The 19,205-nt window shown below is 45.4% G+C and overlaps 1 protein-coding gene across 5 annotated transcripts in view; it reads right to left on the reverse strand.

Moving 5' to 3' along the window:
• GALNT9 (polypeptide N-acetylgalactosaminyltransferase 9) overlaps positions 1–19,205 on the reverse strand; it is a 130,466-nt gene that overhangs the window by 32,410 nt on the left and 78,851 nt on the right. For 4 of the 5 annotated variants that reach the window (XM_039332396.1, XM_039332395.1, XM_039332394.1 and 1 more), the window contains 4 exons: positions 18,182–18,348; positions 17,320–17,494; positions 10,912–11,109; positions 1,790–1,907 (listed from right to left, as the gene is read on the reverse strand). In XM_039332396.1, coding sequence (XP_039188330.1) covers positions 1,790–1,907; positions 10,912–11,109; positions 17,320–17,494; positions 18,182–18,348 — 658 coding nt within the window. Of the gene's footprint in view, positions 1–1,789; positions 1,908–10,911; positions 11,110–17,319; positions 17,495–18,181; positions 18,349–19,205 lie in introns of those variants that run through there. The other variant, XM_039332398.1, reaches the window with a different exon arrangement.

The following is a 19,205-nucleotide window of genomic DNA, read 5'->3' on the forward strand; positions in this document are numbered from 1 at the left end:
AGTCTCTTCTTTAAAACCTCCAGTGATGGAGCGCCCACGATTTCTGGAGGCAAGCTGTTCCACTGGTTAATTGTCCTCCCTGTCAGGAAGTTTCTCCTTAATTCCAGGTTGCTTCTCTCCTTGATCAGTTTCCAACCATTGTTTCTTGTCCTGCCCTCTAGGGGCTTTGCAGAATAATTTTATTCTATGTTCTAAGCGTAGTGATTAGAACCATCACGAAATGCTGGCTCTTTTATGAATGAGTCACCACCATTGTCCTTCACCAGCCAGAGGCACGCCTTCCATACGTACATAGGTAAAGTGCTTGCCCACATCTAACCGAAATGGAAGTGACTCTTTCAACATAATAACAGACAGTGACCTTCCTTTTCAAGAGAGAGGATGTGATCTGGCACACGCTGAAGCTTTCAAAAGCTGCTACATTATCAGTTAATGCAACAAAAGGAACAGTTCAGAGTTTAAAATCAGCATAAGTAAACGGCAAGGCTATTATAAATGGTTGCAGCAAAACCAGGAGCTAATCTTAAAAAAATAAAATAAGGAAGGAAGGAAGGAAGGAAGCAAAGCAGTGACTGTTCAAAGGACCACAAAATCTTCTTATTCTAAGACAGGGAGGGGAAAAAAAAATCAAATCAAGAACAAAGCGATGGCAGCCCTTTTATGAAGAAAGAAATAAATAAGTCAGAGCGATCAGTAAGTAGTCAAAGGACAAAGTGTTTGACTGTAAGAAAGCACCCGAGGGAGATACAAAAATAGCAGCAGATCCCCGGGCATCCAAAGAAACTGACAATTTCCAGTAACAGCATCACATATTCTGCCCTGTTCCCAGGAGTGTCTACTTATAATTTGATGTTATTGTCCTCAGAGTTAGTTTTGTCTTCTTCTTCAAGATAAAGAAATATGTGGAGTCTGAGTGGGCTTCAGAGCAATGCAGGACTCCTCTTTACAATGGGATGTAGTTTACATCTGCTGTGAGTAATCTTTCTTTGAGAGTTAACTTCAATTAAAGGACAATCACACTCACAACAAAATAAAAAAACTGTGGAGCATCAAATCAACTTGAAAGGATTCCCTCTTCTCTTATGTCAGGCCCCAGGAACAACAAAGAAACATGGAGTTACTTCAGAGCAGCAGCGTCCTTTATTGTTCCTCACCTACAGACAGAATCTTGCCAGACTAAAGCAAGTTGCCATCGACTTATAATCACAACTGGGACTGGAATCCTGGTTTGTAGCTATAAGTTGAGGCACCACGTAACCAGATCCAACTTTTTGCAACCAATTTTTACAGCAGTTGTTACATGAATCTCATGGCCATTGAGTCCCAATCCACTCCCCAAATAGGTATTAGGTCTTCTAGACCAACCTCCTGCTCAAGCAGGAGACCGTATGCCAAATGGCTGTCCGATCTCTTCTTCATGTCTAAGGGACATTATTCCATGTCCCTTAGGGAGCTCATTTCCTACCAACAGGAAGAGCCCCCTCAAAGCTTATGAACCAAATCCAAATCATCATCGAGTTTTAGGACAGGATCCAACACCTTTTGACCACTGAAGATAGAGCATTGGTCAACTCACTTCAAGTCAAAGGACTTGAAGGGGCCCTTATCTTTGGGATTGGCACTGTACAAAAATCAAACGGATGCAAGCAAAGAAATTCACGTCACGGCTGCGGTGCTAGGTGACAAGGCTAGGGCTGAGGGTGGCGATGACCAAACCAACAGAGAAAAGCTCATTTCTTCAGACCTTCCCTGAGCATCAATCCATGAAGACAAGGGACACAGAACTCACCCTCATACCGAGTTCGATGTTTTCTCCTCCATAAACTTCCATGCCAGGATCAAGCAGGCCAATCTCTCCAAAATATTCTCTATCCACCACAAACGAACACCCAATCATGGCCGGCGTCCTGTTGAGTCAGGGAGGGAACCAGAGCAAGAGAAGAAGCCATTAAAAAGAGGAAGAGTGTGCAAAGACCTCATCAGAAAAGTCCAAATCTGACCTCCAAAGTTTTGGAAATAGTTAATTAAACTATGACCGTCAATTCATGAAGGCCAATATGTCAAACTTCATAAAGAACCACTAACCACTAAGATCCATACCTCTAGAATAGAATAGAATAGAATAGAATAGAATAGAATAGAATAGAATAGAATAGAATAGAATAGAATATTGGAATAAAATAGAATAGAATAGAATAGAATAGAATAGAATGGAATGGAATGGAATAGAATAGAATAGAATAGAATAGAATAGAATAGAATAGAATAGAATAGAATAGAATAGAATATGGAATGGAATGGAATGGAATAGAATAGAATAGAATAGAATAGAATAGAATAGAATAGAATAGAATAGAATAGAATAATTGGAAGGGACCTTGTAGGTCATCTAGTCCAGGGCTTTTCAACCAGTGGTACGGGTACCACCTATGGTACATTGGCACCTGGCAGGTGGTACATGACCATCCTAAAAAAGTGGTAGCAGGGGAGAGGAATGAGTTGAACTGGTGGCAGCACCGCATAAGCCTGGCTGGAGTTGCAGGGCTGTCAGGGGTCAGCGGAAGCGCCAGGATCAGCGCCAGACTCCAACAGGAGCTCGGGGCTGATCCTGGTGCTTCAGCTGAGCCCCGAAGAAGCATCAATCAGCTGGAAAGCAGCAGTGATCCTGGCACTTCTGCTGAGCCCAGAAGAAGTACCGATCAGCTGGAATGTTGCAGTATCTCCAGGGTCTTGTGATTTACATTCAGATGCTTGGCAACTGATTCATATTTATGACGGTCACAGTGTCCCAGGGTCATGTGAAGTGACCAAAACCTGCTGAAACCACCCAGCAGATGGGGGGAATAAAAACCAAACACCCCTCCATCCCACCCCCACTGCCAATCCTCAACAGAAATGCTCACAACAATGGAAACCTCAGACAGGAGGAAGAGCACCGCCGGGTGGGCAGGCAGGTGTCTTGCTCGGCTGTGGCTTGGGGGGCACTTTTTTCAGTGCCATTGTAACTTCGAACAGTCACTAAGCGAACTGTTGTAAGTCGAGGACTACCTGTACTTTATCACTTTTTTCCTTTTTTGTTTTTTTTGGGTCAAGTTTTTGATACCTTGCTAGGCGACTGGTGGTACTCGGATGTTGCCGTGTCCTAAAACTGGTACAATGGGTGAAAAGGTGGAAAAGCCCTGGGCTAGTCCAGCCCCCCCACCCAAACAGGTGACCCTACAGATGGCTGTCTGACAGTTTCTTTTTGAAAGCTTCTAGTGATGGAGCTCCCACAACTTCTGAAGGCAGCTTCTGTTCCACTGGTTGATCGTTCTCACTGTCAGAAAATTTCTCCTTATTTCTAGGTTGAATCTTTCCTTGATCAGGTTCCATCCATTATTCTAAGACTGTTACAGCCTTAGAAGGCTATTACCTCCTATTTTCTTGATGATCGAGTTTACTGTTTATTAGGCCCTGGCTGTAAAACCTCCATTAATGGGATTTTAATACTGCTTCCCCCAAAAAGATACATAAAAAGAAAGAAACCCTTTTCCTACCAGGGAGGCATCAAGCAGTCTAATCAATCTGTCTTTAATCAAAATAATAACAGCCATCATTACGGTGGTGCTATAGACAGCGGATAAATTGAATCAGCCAAAACCCCTGCCAGGTTTATTATGCGGCTCATAATGACTTCCGTTTCGTTATTAGCCAGCAAAATTCTAAAAGCGTTGATTTCACACTGTGGACCACTCACAAAATAGCTTTCTATCCAGGAGGCGGACCATTGGAGGCAAAATCTGAGATGCCGAACGCAACATGGCCCCTCCATGGTGGCTGGTCAGGATTAACTAGCAAAAGGCATTTCCATTATATTTCTTGCACTGTTGCAACAGCCAACGTTCCACAACAAGGCAACGGGAAGAGACAGTTTGGTCTAGTGGGGAAGGCACTAGCCTAGAAAGCAAGAGACCATGAGTTCAAATCCTGCCTAAGCCATGAAAGCCGGCTGGGTGATTTTGATCTGGCCCCTTTCTTTCAGCCCAACCCACCTCACAAGGTTGGGGAAAACAGGAGGAGGAAGGTGAGTTGGATAGGTTCACCATCTTGACTTTTTTTAAGAGCCATAGTGGCACAGTGGTTAGAATGAAGTACTGCAGGCTCCTTCTGCTGACTGCCAGCTGTCTGCAGTTTGACAGTTTGATTCTCGGTGGCTCCAGGTTGACTCAGCCTTCCATCCTTCCGAGGTTGGTAAAATGAGGACCCAGATGGTTGGGGACAAAATGCTGACTCTGTAAACCGCTTAGAGAGGGCCATAGAGCACTGTGAAGTGGTATATAAATTTAAGTGCTAATGCTCTACCTTTTTTCCTTCCTTCCTTCCTTCCTTCCTTCCTTCCTTCCTTCCTTCCTTCCTTCCTTCCTTCCTTCTTTCCTTCCTTCCTTCCTTCCTTCCTTCCTTCCTTCCTTCCCCAGTGGTTAGAATGCAGCATTGAAGACTGACTCTGCCCACTGCCAGCAGTTCAATCTTGACCGGCTCAAGGTTGACTCAGCCTTTCATCCTTCCGAGGTTGGTAAAATAAGGACCCAGATGGTTGGAGACAAAATGCTGACTCTGTAAACCGCTTAGAGAGGGCCATAGAGCACTGTGAAGTGGTATATAAGTCTAAGTGCTAGTGCTCTACCTTTTTTTCTTCCTTCCTTCCTTCCTTCCTTCCTTCCTTCCTTCCTTCCTTCCTTCCTTCCTCCCCTCCTTCCTTCCTTCCTCCCTCCCTCCCTCCCTCCCTTCTTTCCTGCACAGTGGCTAGAATGCTTACTCCAGGAGTTTAATCCTAACCAGCTCAGGGTTGATTCAACCTTCCATCCTTCCGAGGTTGGTAAAATGAGGACCCAGATTGTTGAGGACAAAATGCTGACTCTGTAAACCACTTAGAGAGGGCTTTAAAGCACTGTGAAGCAGTCTGTAAGTGCTATTGCTATTATTTGTAAAAATAATAAAGATGGGATATAAATTAACAAATAAATAATAAAAGAAGCTGGGATGAGGCAGCTGGTCCAACTAAACAAGTATAAACAGACGCTAACAGATACCAGAAACATTCATATTGGCCAGGAGCTCAGATAAGAGGAAAGCCAGAAAAAACTCTGGCTTCAAAGGGAGTAAAAACAAACAAACAAAAAAACATTTTCCAGCCCTCCTTTCCAGCTGCAGATTTCCACAGATTAAGGCCACGTTCACAGGCTGGGAATTCCTCATGTCAGGCAAGCTTTGACAGCAACAGAGACAGCTGCATTCGACCAGACTGGACTGTCTTGGCAGACCAATATTGTCAATTTGAAGTGCCAAATCCTCCACAGGGTTTCTTCCATCCACTGCGGTTTAACCCTTTCCACTGGAGATGTTGGAGTGGGAAGCCCAGGCCACAGTAAAAAAGGGAGCAGGAAAAGGAATTGGCTGGTTTTCTAAATAACATAAAAGTAGGTAGGTAGGTAGGTAGAGACAGACATAGATAGGATGGATGGATGGATGGAGGGAGGGAGGGAGGGAGGGATAGATAGATAGATAGATAGATAGATAGATAGATAGATAGATAGATAGATAGATAGATAGATTATATATAGAGAGAGGTGGATGGAATGATGGATTGATGGATGGATAAATAGACATAGAGGTGCATGGATGGATGGATGGATGGAGAGAGATGATAGATAGATAGATAGACAGACAGACAGACAGACAGACAGACAGACAGAAGACAGACAGACAGATGACAGAGCAACTAATCAACCAACCAACCAAACATAAATGTGACAAAGAGAGAGAGAGAGATCAGAGACAGATATGGATGGATGGATAGTTGGATGGGTGGATGGAAGGACAGAGAGAGATATATGCTAGATAGATGATAGATAGATAGATAGATAGATAGATAGAGAGAGAGAGAGAGAGAGAGAGAGAGAGGTGGATGGAATGATGGATTGATGGATGGATAAATAGACATAGAGGTGGATGGATGGATGGATGGATAGAGAGAGAGATGATAGATAGATAGATAGATAGATAGATAGATAGATAGATAGATAGACAGAAGACAGACAGGCAGACAGATGACAGAGCAACTAATCAACCAACCAACCAACCATAAATGTGACAAAGATTGTAAATGTTTCCTGAAGTATATCAAGGTTAAATCCTGCAACGGTGGAGAAATGCGCCATTTCTATGTGTCTCGTGTGCTCTGGGTGATCACATCTTCAGGACTTCTTAGTTCTTCTGGACTCTGAATTGACTACAGCCAGCCTGGTTTTGATGACTGATCTCATCTCTTTCCCTGCGCTAATTTAATCTGACATTCCAGCAGGGAGGAAACATCAGCCTTGCCATCTGTCTCTTTTATTATTCCAGCAGAGGTATGGTTTGCATTTCCCAGGTGACTTGAGTGACAAGGAGAAAGAGAGAGAGAGAGAGAGAGAGAGAGAGAGAGAGACAGAGACAGAGAGACAGAGAGACAGAGAGACAGAGAGAGAGACAGAGACAGACACAGAGACAGAGAAAGACACAGAGAGAAAGAGAAAGAGAGAGAGAGACAGACAGAGAGACAGAGAGAGAGACAAAGAGAGAATGACACAGAGAGAGAGAGACAGAGAGAGAGAGTCAGAGACAGACAAACAGACAAACAGACAGACAAAGACAGAGACAGGCACAGAGAGACAGACACAGAGACAGACACACAGAGAGACAGACAGAGACAAAGAGAAAGAGACAGAGTGACAGAGAGAGGAGAGAATGAGAAAAAGAGGAAAAGGAGGAGGAGGAGGAGGAGGAGGAGGAGGAGGAGGAGGAGGAGGAGGAGGAGGAGGAGGAGGAGGAGGAGGAGGAGGAGGAGGAGAAACTAGGATCTCAATCAGAATGAAAGGAATGCAAACCCATCTGCTCGACTGGAAGTGTGGGGACTTTGGAAAGGGGAAGAACGAGGATGCTGTTCACAGCAAGCATATGTTGCTAAATCACACATCCAAACACACCTAACATGAAAGGCTTGCAGACAGCTCTTTGACAGGGTTCTGTTTGCCTCGTGCGTAGGAAACAATGGCTGACAAATGTTGTTTGGAATAAGGAGATACAGGTAACCCTCAAATTACCACCCTCTTCAGCATTTAGTCACCAGTGTTAACAACGGCACTGAAAAGGGGTGACTCAGGATCCATTCATTTGCAGCATCCCCAGAATCATGTAATCAGAATTCGGGCGCTTAGCAACCGGCATGCATTTACAATCCCGATTGCGGTGTCCCAGGGTTGTGTGATTGCCATTTGCAACCTTCCCAGCTAGCTTCCAACAAGCAAAGTCAATTGCGGAATTCAGATTGGCTTAACAACAACCGCAGTGATTCACAATCACTGGGACAAAAAAGCCCGTAAGTCAAGGACTTATGGCAACTTTAAGACTTGTGGACTTCAACTCTCAGAATTCTGGGAGTTGGGGCCCACAAGTCCTACAGTTGCCAAGTGTGAAGACCCCTGGTCAAGGACTACCTGTAAATATCAAGGTTGGTAAGGCAAACGTTGACTGGAGAGAGTCTTTGGGTCAAAAAACCGACGCAAGGATGCTACTTTGTGATTGGAGGGAGGGTCTGTCAACCGGATCATGAAAGCTTGTCCAAGATTTCATTTTAAGGACAGCAAAGTCAAGTTCTGAATCTCCTCTTCAAACTGGCTCTTTCTCAGAACTGGGCAACTGTTTTACCTCTCTCACCCCTTTCTCAAGGCTACGTACAATAACTGTCCAGTGGTTCTTGAGACTCAATAACAAAACTCAAGGAAGGAATCCATTAGGAGGCCAAGATGGAAGTCAAGTTCTTGCGTGACAATTGTGCAGTTCTAATTATACATTAGGGATCCAAATATAAAATCTACAAAAAAATAGAAGAGAGCTGGAAGGGACCTTGGAGGTCTTCTAGTCCAGCCCCCCACTCGAACAGGAGAGTCAAGTGACTGTCTAGCCCAGGGGTAGGCAACCTTGGCTCTTTTATGACTTTTGGACTTCAACTCCCAGAATTCCTGAGCCAGCATGGGGAACTATGGCCCCCTTCATGACTCGTAGACTTCAACTCCCAGAATTCCTGAGCCAGCATGGGGAACTATGGCCCCCTTCATGACTCGTAGACTTCAACTCCCAGAATTCCTGAGCCAGCATGGGGAACTATGGCCCCTTCATGACTCGTGGACTTCAGCATGGCTGGCTCAGGAATTCTGGGAGTTGAAGTCCACCAGTCATAAAAGAGCCAAGGTTGCCTATCCCTGGTCTAGCCTCTTCTTAAAAATATCCAGTAATGGAGTGCCCACGATTTCTGGAGGCAAGCTGTTCCACTGGTTAATTGTCCTCCCTGTCAAGAAGTTTCTCCTTAATTCCAGGTTGCTTCTCACTTTGATCAGTTTCCAACCATTGTTTCTCGTCCTGCCCTCTGGTGCTTTGGTGAACAACCTGGCCCCCTCTGCCTTGACCAGATCAGTTCCTGTTGGATAGCTCCCCACCATCACCTCTCACCGCAAATGCCATTTGTCCCATTTCCACACCTCTCTGATTCTTTTTAAAAAAAGCATGAACATTTGCACGCATTCTCCCTGAGGTCTATAGCAAGGGGCACATCCTATTTTAATATGCATCATTTTCCATGTGTCACAAAATTCAGACGCACGCTGGTCGCTAACTGTTCTCCGACTGAGCCATCGACTGGGGAAATGCAAATGGGCTTAGCTCGCCCCAAAATAGGAACACAGTCCTCCCCTCTTGACATTCCTCTGAAGGGTGGAGAGAGGGATCTCGACTAAAAGTAGCACATTCTCCCCCACAACGCCACCCAACCTCTCGCACACACACCCAATTGCTGGCATCGGTAACACAAAGAGAGAGGATGCAAATCTGGACAACACAATAACAGCCTGCGCTATGAAAAGGGGGAAAGAGGTAAAGCAGACTAAGGTTTATCAAGGAACATTAAGATTTTGCGAGCTATTCCTTGCCTACATACCGAGGCTCAGAAAGTGTCGGGAAGGTGGCTGATAAGGACCACGGCTTGCTCATTGGTAGGTAAAGTTCACCAAATGGCGTTTCTGTCCCTCTGTTTAGTAGCGATAAGAGGAAAGGGACAAGTAAGGGTATATTTGCATCATTTAGGAAGATTTGCCAGGTTGAGCTGGCGGCTTTGAGAAGGGAGGAGGGGAAAAGGCAGGCTTGTTACGGATGGAATACCTGCCCTAGATAAAGCAGGAGAGAAAAATTGAGGAGCTTATCAAGGGCTCAAAATGGAGCCCTTTAACTTGGTTTCCATTCCCCACTGCAAATGATGCTTTCCCAAATCTAGGATAAGTTGACTTCGTATTCCTTAACAGAGATAAAGCCACAGGACAGGGGAAAGAAAAATGAAAAAGTTGAGAGGAGACAGAGTTACAACAGGGTCTCTTCCTGCGTCTATCACTCGGATGGCCTCTAGGAGATGATGCAATGGATGGAAGCTAACCAAGAAGGGATCTAAGCTAGAACTGGAACTAAGGAGGAATTTTCCTGACAGTGAGAACAATTAATCAGTGGGACAGCTTGCCTCCAGAAGTTGTGGGTGCTCCAACACTGGAAGTCTTCAAGAAGAGATTGGGCAACCATCTGTCTGGAACGATATAGGGTTTCCTGCTTGAGTAGGGGGTTGGACTAGAAGACCTCCAAGGTCCCTTCCAAGTCTGTTGTTCTGTTATGAGAGCACCTCAAAGCAAGTGCGCGGAAAAACCATCAGTTTCCTATGAAATGATTTCCCCTTCTCTCTAGGTTGAAGGTTATGGGTGGCCTTCCACGACTTTTTTATGCCCCATCCCTAAATTTGAATGGTTAAACGAGGAGAAAAATCAGCAATAGAGTTGTTGAATAGTTGGAGAAAGACAATGAACCAATCTCTAGGGCAGGGGGGTCTCCAAGCTTGGCAATTTTAAGACTTGTGGACTTCAAGTCCCAGAAATCTGAGCATGGCTGCCTGAGGGATTCTGGGAGTTGAAGTCCACAAGTCCTAAAGTTGCCACGTTTGGAGACCCTCTGCTCTAAGGGGAGGCCTAAAATAGGTTTCACACATTTATGGGAAACAAAGCAAAACTCCCCCCCAAAAGGGGAAAAGGATGGATAACCCAAGCCACATCCATGTGAATTAGCCCCACCCATGTGGCATCATCTCTCCACCCATTGCTGGCTTTCTCTCTCTTCCAAATGAGAAAGGCTTCCGTGGGCAATCAAAAGTCAAGCTGAGAATGGTGGCTGTACCCAACAGGGCCACTTAGCTTAAGGCCAATCAACAGTCAAGCTCGGAATGATGGTGGAAACCATCAAAGTAACTTGGTTTAAGGCCAACCAATAAACAAGCTCAGAATGATGGCTGAACCCAACAGGGACACTTGATTTAAGGCCAACCAACAGTCAAGCTGAGAATGGTGGCTGAACCCAACAGGGCCACTTGGTTTAAGGCCAACCAACAGTCAAGCTGAGAATGGTGGCTGAACCCAACAGGGCCACTTGGTTTAAGGCCAACCAACAGTCAAGCTGAGAATGGTGGCTGAACTCAACAGGGCCACTTGATTTAAGGCCAACCAACAGTCAAGCTGAGAATGGTGGCTGAACCCATTTGATTTAAGGACAACCAATAGACTAGCTGAGAATGGTGGCTGGACCCAACAGGGCCACTTGGTTTAAGGCCAACCAACAGTCAAGCTGAGAATGGTGGCTGAACTCAACAGGGCCACTTGATTTAAGGCCAACCAACAGTCAAGCTGAGAAGAATGGATGACCCCGAGGGCCACTTCATTTTCATGACCCACCATCCTCATCTCTCACAGCACCCAGCTTTGAGAATCACCCAGAAATGGCCATCAAACTATCCTTTTTGCAGAGAATCACCTGATAGGTGCAGACTCATCTCCTCTGTCCAGCCAGTCCTGCGGAGGAATGATGTACATGCACCAAAGACCCCAATTGGAGCCGTGGGCAGCGTTGGCATACTGTTGCACTTCAAAAGTATTGTACTTGATGTTGTCTATAGCTGGTAGGACAATCCGTTTGTGGTCCTCTTTAATCCGGGTCAGGGCCGGCTCTACCCTGTAAACAATCGAGATAGGTTATTTATTCATTTGGACAATAGTTACTGAATTTTGAGCTCTTATGACTCTTGGTGGCTTAGAATGGGGGGGGGAGAGAAAAGTAAAAACCTTTAAAAATAAAGAGATGAATCATAGGTCTCCAGAAGACAATCAAAATACCCTACAGGGACTCAACTATCAGCCTCTTGCAAGGTCTGGGAGAACAGCCAAGTTTTCTTGCTATTTCCATTTTACTGTTAGGTGTTTATGAAAGAATATAAGAATATAAGAAATCTATTATGTAGAGTAGAAGAATTAGGCAGAGGTCATGCAACAGGGACAGACAACCAAACTGAGGTATCGTAACATTCATGCGTTCCAAGAAGCTTATGAGATGTCTTCTGACTTCGTATCTATTTTCCAGTCTAAACTCACATATATTGGACATTAACTTAAAAGCACTCGGTTGATACATTCAACTCATGAAAAGAAGGTTGGAGATAATATATTCAGTGAAAACAGTGAAGACTTTTATGATCTTCTGAACATTTTTCAAGGAGGGAGGAAGATGGATCTCTAAGGGATGGCAAGCACAGGGACAGAGAATGCTGTAGGCAGTCCTCATTCAGTGACTTTCTCTTTTAATGACTTTTCAAATTGAAACTCCTGGTTCATCCCTAAACTCTCCAGAAGCCCACCCAAAGAGACTCTGCTTTTGAAATGAAGTCCTCAAGCCGTTAGAAGTCCTACATCTCTGGAGCTTGAGAATGAGACCCAATGAGTTTCTTCTTGTGATGTTCTCTACCAATCCGCTTTCTACAATTTAGAGCCAGAGGAGGAATTATGGAGATATTCTTCCTTCAAAGACAGCACATCTCAACCCTCTTCGGCTAGTTCTACTAACAATGAAGATGTCTTCGTCTGTGCTCTGTGCAATGTGTAGAGAAACAGACCCATATCCAAATACACAACCACACCGATTCCTATTTTGACCCGTCTATCGAGTCCCCGAATCCTAAAGCAATTGATGCAAGGGATAAAAGAAGCTCTTAGCTTTTGCAATTCTTCTGATACTTGGGCGCAGTGAAGAGAAAAGTCACCTTGGGCTCCTTAATTACCAAGTGACAGCTCCCCGAAGGGAAAAGCCACAGGCAGTTGTCAAAGTTGCCGTAGGAGGTAGAGAAATGTCTTACATCATTACTGCAGAAATACAGTCCAGAGTCTCGCAGCTAAGGAGATCAGTGGGCAGGCATGAATTCACTGAGTGGGCATCTACCCTGCCGAGTTCAGCTGATTTGCATGGAACAGAAGCACCGAAGATGCAATTTAAGGAATGAGGTGCTTTGACCTCTGAACTCTGTGACGTTCAAAGAAGCTGGGTGGTTAACCTTTTCTCATAACAAAGATACCCGGCTTTCAGCCAGTTATCCAATTAAACAATGACTTGGGTGATTTTTCTCATTGAAAACCATCTCCTGCTCCTGCTTCTCCTCCTCCCTTCTCTTACAGGGATGGGAGGGGCATGCTTTCCCATGAATTTCTCTGAAATTCATGTCAACATTTTTTGGGAAGAAGTCTTTCCTACCTTCCTTTCTTCCTTCCTTCCTTCCTTCCTTCCTTCCTTCCTTCCTTCCTTCCTTCCTTCCTTCCTTCCTTCCTTCCTTCCTTCCTTCCTCTCCCATCTATCTTTCCTTCCTCCCTCCCTCCCTCCCTCTCTCCTTTCACCCATCTTTCTCCTTCCTTCCTTCCTTCCTTCCTTCCTTCCTTCCCTCCCTCCCTGCTCCCATCTTTCTCCTTCCTTCCTTCCTCCTTGCCTCCCTCCCTCCCTCCTTCCCTTCCATCCATTCTTCCTTCCTTCCTTCCTCCCTCCTTACTCATTCCTTCCTTCCTTCCTTCCTTCCTTCCTTCCTTCCTTCCTTCCTTCCTTCCTCCCTTCCTCCCTCCCTCCTTCCCTTCCCTTCCCTTCCCTTCCCTTCCCTTCCCTTCCCTTCCCTTCCCTTCCCTTCCTTCTTTCCTTGAATTTCAGCAGTGTGATTTTGAAAGATTTGGAAACCGGAATAGAAAACCGGCCTTGGGGACACATTTAAGGCTGGACCTCTTTGCTCTATGCTACAGCAATTGCTCGTAACAGTTGGGAAGCCGTTGTGGGAACATGAGGTTGTGACTCTGGGATCAATATTTCCGAACTTTTTTTTGAAACATTTCTGACTGCAAAGGGAAGCTGGGCTTAGCATTCGCCAAAATCCACAGTCAAGTTCAGCTCCATTTTCATTTTAATACCAGGCCTTTCTTGCACCAAATGACCATGTAGAGGTTGCCTGTTGAGACAATAAAGATTAAAAAGGAAGACCAAGTCCTCTATTGGGAGATAAATCTTGGATGCCTGGTAGCGCTGTCATACTGGAGATTGCTGAGCGCTCTCTCTCTCACACATACACTCTCCCCCCTCTCTCCCTCCTCTCTCCCCCCTCTCTCTCCCTCTCCTCTCTCTCTCCTCTCCCTCTCTCTCTCCCTCTGCTCTCTCCTCTCTCCCTCTCCCCCCTCTCCTCTCTCCCTCTCTCTCTCCCCTCTCTCCCTCCTCTCCCTCTCCTCTCTCCCCCCTCTCCCTCTCCCTCTCTCCTCTCTCCCTCTCCCCCCTCTCCTGTCTCCCTCTCTCCTCTCTCCCGCTCTCTCCTCTCTCCCTCTCCCCCCTCTCTTCTCTCCCTCTCTCTCTCCCTCTCCTCTCTCCTCTCTCCCTCTCCCCCCTCTCCTCTCTCCCTCTCTCTTTCCCCTCTCTCTCTCCCTCCTCTCCCTCCTCTCTCTCCTCTCCTCTCTCCTCTCCCCCTCTCCTCTTCCTCTCTCCCTCCTCTCTCTCTCTCTCTCTCCTCTCTCTCTCCTCTCTCCCTCCCTCTCTCTCTCTCTCCTCTCTCTCTCCCTCTCTCTCTCTCTCTCCTCTCCCTCTCCCTCTCCCCCCTCTCTCTCTCATTATAACTGTAGCCCTCTAAGGCCAGAAAGAGCATCCTTCTCTTCACATCCTTTACACAGCTCCATAGCAACACCATAAATACTCTCATTCTGTTTATGCAGTTTCCAATAAAAAAAGGCATCTGGTTCACTAGAAGGAGAAAAGGAATCGCTGCTCTGTACAGGTAGTCCTTGACTTACAACAGTTTGTTGAGTGACAGCTTGAAGTTACAATGGCACTGAAAACAGGAACCCATGACCATTTTTCAAACTCGTGGCATCCCCGTGGTCAGATCATCAACATTCAGAGACTTGTCAACTGGCGTGTACTTAGGACAGTTGCTGTGTCCGGGGGGGGAGGTCACATGATCTCCTTTGGCGAACATCTGGCAAGCAATGTCCATGGGGAAGCCAGATTCACTTGACATTGGATTAGGTCCAAGGGTAGACAGAGAAATCTGTTTGGAAGCGGGCGTCAAATGAGGAAAGCATCATGTCATTTCATGCACCCTCGGAAAGGGCTTGGTGTTTGTACCCCGATGCATTTCAACATTTTATTATTTATTTGTCTCCTGCCTTCGTTATTTTTATAAATAACTTAAGGCAGGATGCAAACAATGCTCCTTCTTCTTCTTTTCTGCACAACGACAGCCCAGTTGGGCTGAACGAGTATGATTGGTCCACTCAGCTGACTTTTATGGCTAAGGTGAAGCTACAACTCACATTCTCCAGGGGATTGGCCACCCGTCACCCAGTTGGCTTTCCCAAGGGCAGGACTAGAACTCACCGTCTCCTGACGATTGGCCCAAACTCATCTAGCTGGCTTTCATGGCTAAGGTGGGACTTGAACTCACAGCCTCCTGCTTTCTAGTCTAGTGTCTTAACCACTGGACCAAACTGGCTCTGCATCTTGCCCAGAGCTTCAGATCCCAAGGTCACCTCTGAGGATAGAGGGCCACCAGGACTTGTCCCGCTTCACTTTTTCAAGTGTGCTCTCCCTCTTTAAGTAACCCACTGCGATGAGCGGCTTATAAATTTAATAAAATAAAAGCAAACACCGAATGGATCTGACTGAGGGTAGTCCCAGTAAAACCCACCCTCTTCAATTCCACTTTCTGGGCCACTAGATGGAGCTGGACCATTGAGAGGACCTGGTAGATCAGTGGTTCTCAACCTTTTTAATGCTGTGACCCCCAACCGGTCGTAAGTCGAGGACTACTCAACTGGTGCAGCACCGTTTGCAGAATGGGACTTTTGGCGGGCTCAGCAGGGCAGAGACAGCCTGGACAATTCCTATTGGCTTTTGAAAGCCAATAGAATTAGACTCTATTCAAGAGAGTCCATTCTATTGGCTTTCAAAAGCCAATAGAATAAAAGGAAGTAGCACAGCTAAGGGAAAGGGCGAAAAAATGGCAGATCGTGTTGTTTGGCGACCCCCGTGAAATGGTCGTTCGACCCCAAATGGGGTCCCGACCCACAGGTTGAGAACCACTGTGATAGATGCTCTCATAACACAGTTAATGTGAAAGAAGCTTGGGTTTGCAACAGTGGCGAATATCTGTAGCTCGGGCGTAGGATGAGGGTGAAGTTTTGTTCTCCCAGCTTCTGGGTTGTTTTCCGAACGTTGCGTTACCAGGCTAGGTGACATCTCCAGTGGCGTTTAGGGGATGTCCGTGCCCGGGTCCTTCTGTTGATAAGGCCTTCCGGTGTGGCTGTGTCGAGTGAGGGTCTTGTGATGGGTCAGGTGTGAGTCATCAGTGAGAGGCCGGTGATGGGTCTTGGGATGGGGAGGTTACATCAGATCGGAATCATTGGAAGGGGAACTGCAGGTGGGAATGGGGGAGCTTGTGCGGGATGCTTCAGGGTCAGTGCCGTCTCCAATTGGCTGTGTGGTTGATTTAGATCCTGAGGGGTTCATAGGCTAGTTGTGGGTCGATGTGTCTGTTGATGGAATTGCTTGTGGAGGGGCAGCCCTCGAACTCACGAGCATGATGGGTGGTAGCCTGGCCGATGATTTTAGTGTTGCTCCAATTGAAAGTTTGAGTATTCGCCAAGTAACCTAATGAGAAGGAAGGACTCACTGTAGAAGAGCCTAATGCTGGGAAAGATGGAGGGCAAGAGAAGAAGGGGACGACAGAGATGAGGTGGCTGGATGGAGTCACTGAAGCAGTAGGCATGAGCTTAAATGGACTCCAGAAGACGGTAGAGGACTGGAAGGCCTGGAGGAACATGGTCCATGGGGTTGCGATGGGTCAGACACGACTTGAGGCCTTTGAACTATGGTGCTGGAGAAGACTCCTGCGAGTCCCTTGGACTGCTCTTTAGAAGGCCAGATCCTGAAGTTGAAACTCAAGTACTTTGGCCACCTAATGAGAAGGAAGGACTCGCTGGAGAAGAGCCTAATGCTGGGAAAGATGGAAGGCAAGAGAAGAAGGGGACGACGGAGAAGGAGGTGGCTGGATGGAGTCCCTGAAGCAGGAAGCGTGAGCTTAAATGGACTCCAGAAGACGGTAGAGGACAGGAAGGCCTGGAGGAACGTTGTCCATGGGGTCGCGATGGGTCAGACACGACTTCGCAATTAACAACACGTATCCATATAATGGATGTTGCAAACAGCCTTTCCTACAGGCAAATATCTGATGGGATGGGAAGATTGAGCAAGATTATCTTTAATTGGCATGAAATTATCACGACAGAGCACATTAGCCGGGTTTGAAGAGATCCTTTCCAGCAACGTTATTATTATAAAATTGTCATCTCAAGGTCTTTTATTGATTGCCCATTAGAGGAAAATCTGTGCCGGTTTGGTTTGTTTATCAAAGAGTCTAATGAATTTCTTATTCAAAAATACGTTCGGTCTTAAAGCTTAATCTCCAAACCCTACTTCTGAAATACATTAATGATGTTTTTTTTCCCCCCTAACAACTCTTAAAAATAAGCTGTGGTTGTTTTGTTTTTCAACCAGGGAAGTAGGAGGAATAAAATGTATTTATACAAGAAAATAGAAAATTACTAGCGTAAAATTACAAAGTATAAAAAGGAGTGACCAGGGAATAACCGATGAAATTGCAGTGTCTAGCTTAAACACTGTAAGATAGATAACCAAGTTAGGTAAATAAGCCAGACAAGAATAAATTCCTTTGTGAAAGAAATATGTGTTGCAAGAGATGGGTTTTGGGGATCTATAGGGTGCGGCTCATTGCTTTTCCTCATTTTTTTTTCTCAATTCTTCAGCTTACATCAGCTGAAAATTTCAGAGAGTTTGCCAACTAGCGCGACGCCTTACCAGCCGGTGTTGAATTCAACGTGAGCGTCGAAAAAACCAACGACTGGGGATGTTGAAGCTTTCCATCCCTGGATTCTCGCTCGGATCAAGCCTTCTCGTTTATTATTGCGCACTATTTTCACCAAACCTGGGTACCTTTTGTGGACATATTGGTCCAAGTTAAACTTCAGCTCAACTGCAGGTAGGAAAAGAGACAAGGTTATTCATTCAGCATGCAGTGGCAACTCTACGTAATCTTGGTGTACAGCTAGTCCTTGTTTACTGATCGTTCGAAGTTACAACAGCACTGAAAAAAGGGACGTATGACCGTTTTTCACACTAAGGACCATTGCAGGCTCCCCAGGGTCATGTGATCAACATCCAAATGCTTGGCAACTGGCATGTACTTATGACAGTTGTGGTATCCTGGGGTCACGTGATCCCCTTTGGTCCCTTCCAGATTCTATTCTATTCTATTCTATTCTATTCTATTCTATTCTATTCTATTCTATGTTACTCTAATTCTACTCTATTCTATGTTACTCTAATTCTATTCTATTCTATTCTTTGTTACTCTACTCTAATACTATTCTATTCTATTCTATTCTATTCTATTCTATTCTATTCTATTCTATTCTATTCTATGTTACTCTAATTCTATTCTATTCTATGTTAGTCTTTCTATTCTATTCCATTCCATTCTATCCTATTCATTCTGAATTCTACTCTACTCTACTCTACTCTACTCTACTCTACTCTACTCTACTCTACTCTATTCCATTCTATTCTATTATTCCATTCCATTCCATTCTATTCTATTCATTCTGAATTCTACTCTACTCTACTCTGTTCTGTTCTATTCTGTTCTATTGTGAACAATTACCATTATCGCTGTTGTCGTCCACCAGAATGACCTCCTTGAGCAAGTGGGATGGCGTGTGATTCACAACGCTGTGAACTGAGCGTAGGATGACAGACAAGGCTTCGTTTACAAAAATAAAGACCACTGAGATTTGGGGAAGGTCTTCAGGATAGGACATCTGTTTGCACCTGCGGAGAACAAAAAGAGGTCTAATATCTTCTCCTGGTGAGGAACATCTTAGCTTCCTTCTTCCATCCATCCATGAGCTTTACTTTCACGGCCATCTCAACCACACAAGGCCATTCCTCTCCTTCCTAGCCATCTCAGTTGTGACTCTTCCCCAAGAGGTCACCGTCCCCCCAGATATTGGCTGATAATCCTTCTTGATCCCAAGCTGAATTGCAAGGAAGAAGTCAAAGGATCAATCCATTCATGAGAAATAGCCCCTGGGGTTAACTGGAACGTGTAACCCCTGGCTGGGATTGTGACCGTTTAATAGACCAGGTGAGTTTTGGATCAGGTTCATGGAGGCCCTTTTGACATTTCCTGCAACACACCACCTCATGAAAGTAACGTTCTGGTTCTTGCCCTTGCGCAGAAATTAACATTAAAAATAACCGACACGCTCTCAGTGGCAATTCCAGAGCCCAATTACCATAGCAATTACAGAGCCTGTTCTCTAAAATACGGCTAATGATCCCAAGGGGAATGACTTTCTTTCCTCTTGTCATATTCACTGACCTCGTCGCTCAACACTTCAACATAGTGATCATGGAGTATATATTTTTTAACCATTAGTCACTTCTCTTTGGAGGTGGGAAGACAGGAAGGTATGGAAGACTACCAGGTGCCCTGCAGTGGTGATGGGGGCAGGGTCCAAGAATTTATTCATTTTCCAAGCATTTTCCAATTATCACCACTACTTACCCAAGAATCTTTCAGGGAAAAAAACAAAGGAGGAGAATAATGAACCGTTGCAGTGCAGAGCTAATGAGCTCATGAAAAAGCTTGTGGATATCAGAGACAAGGAAGGGGAAGGACGTAG

The sequence above is a fragment of the Crotalus tigris genome, unplaced genomic scaffold (genome assembly GCF_016545835.1).
Source record: "Crotalus tigris isolate CLP2741 ecotype Arizona unplaced genomic scaffold, ASM1654583v1 scf7180000024461.2689607, whole genome shotgun sequence".
Lineage (NCBI taxonomy): Eukaryota > Metazoa > Chordata > Lepidosauria > Squamata > Viperidae > Crotalus > Crotalus tigris.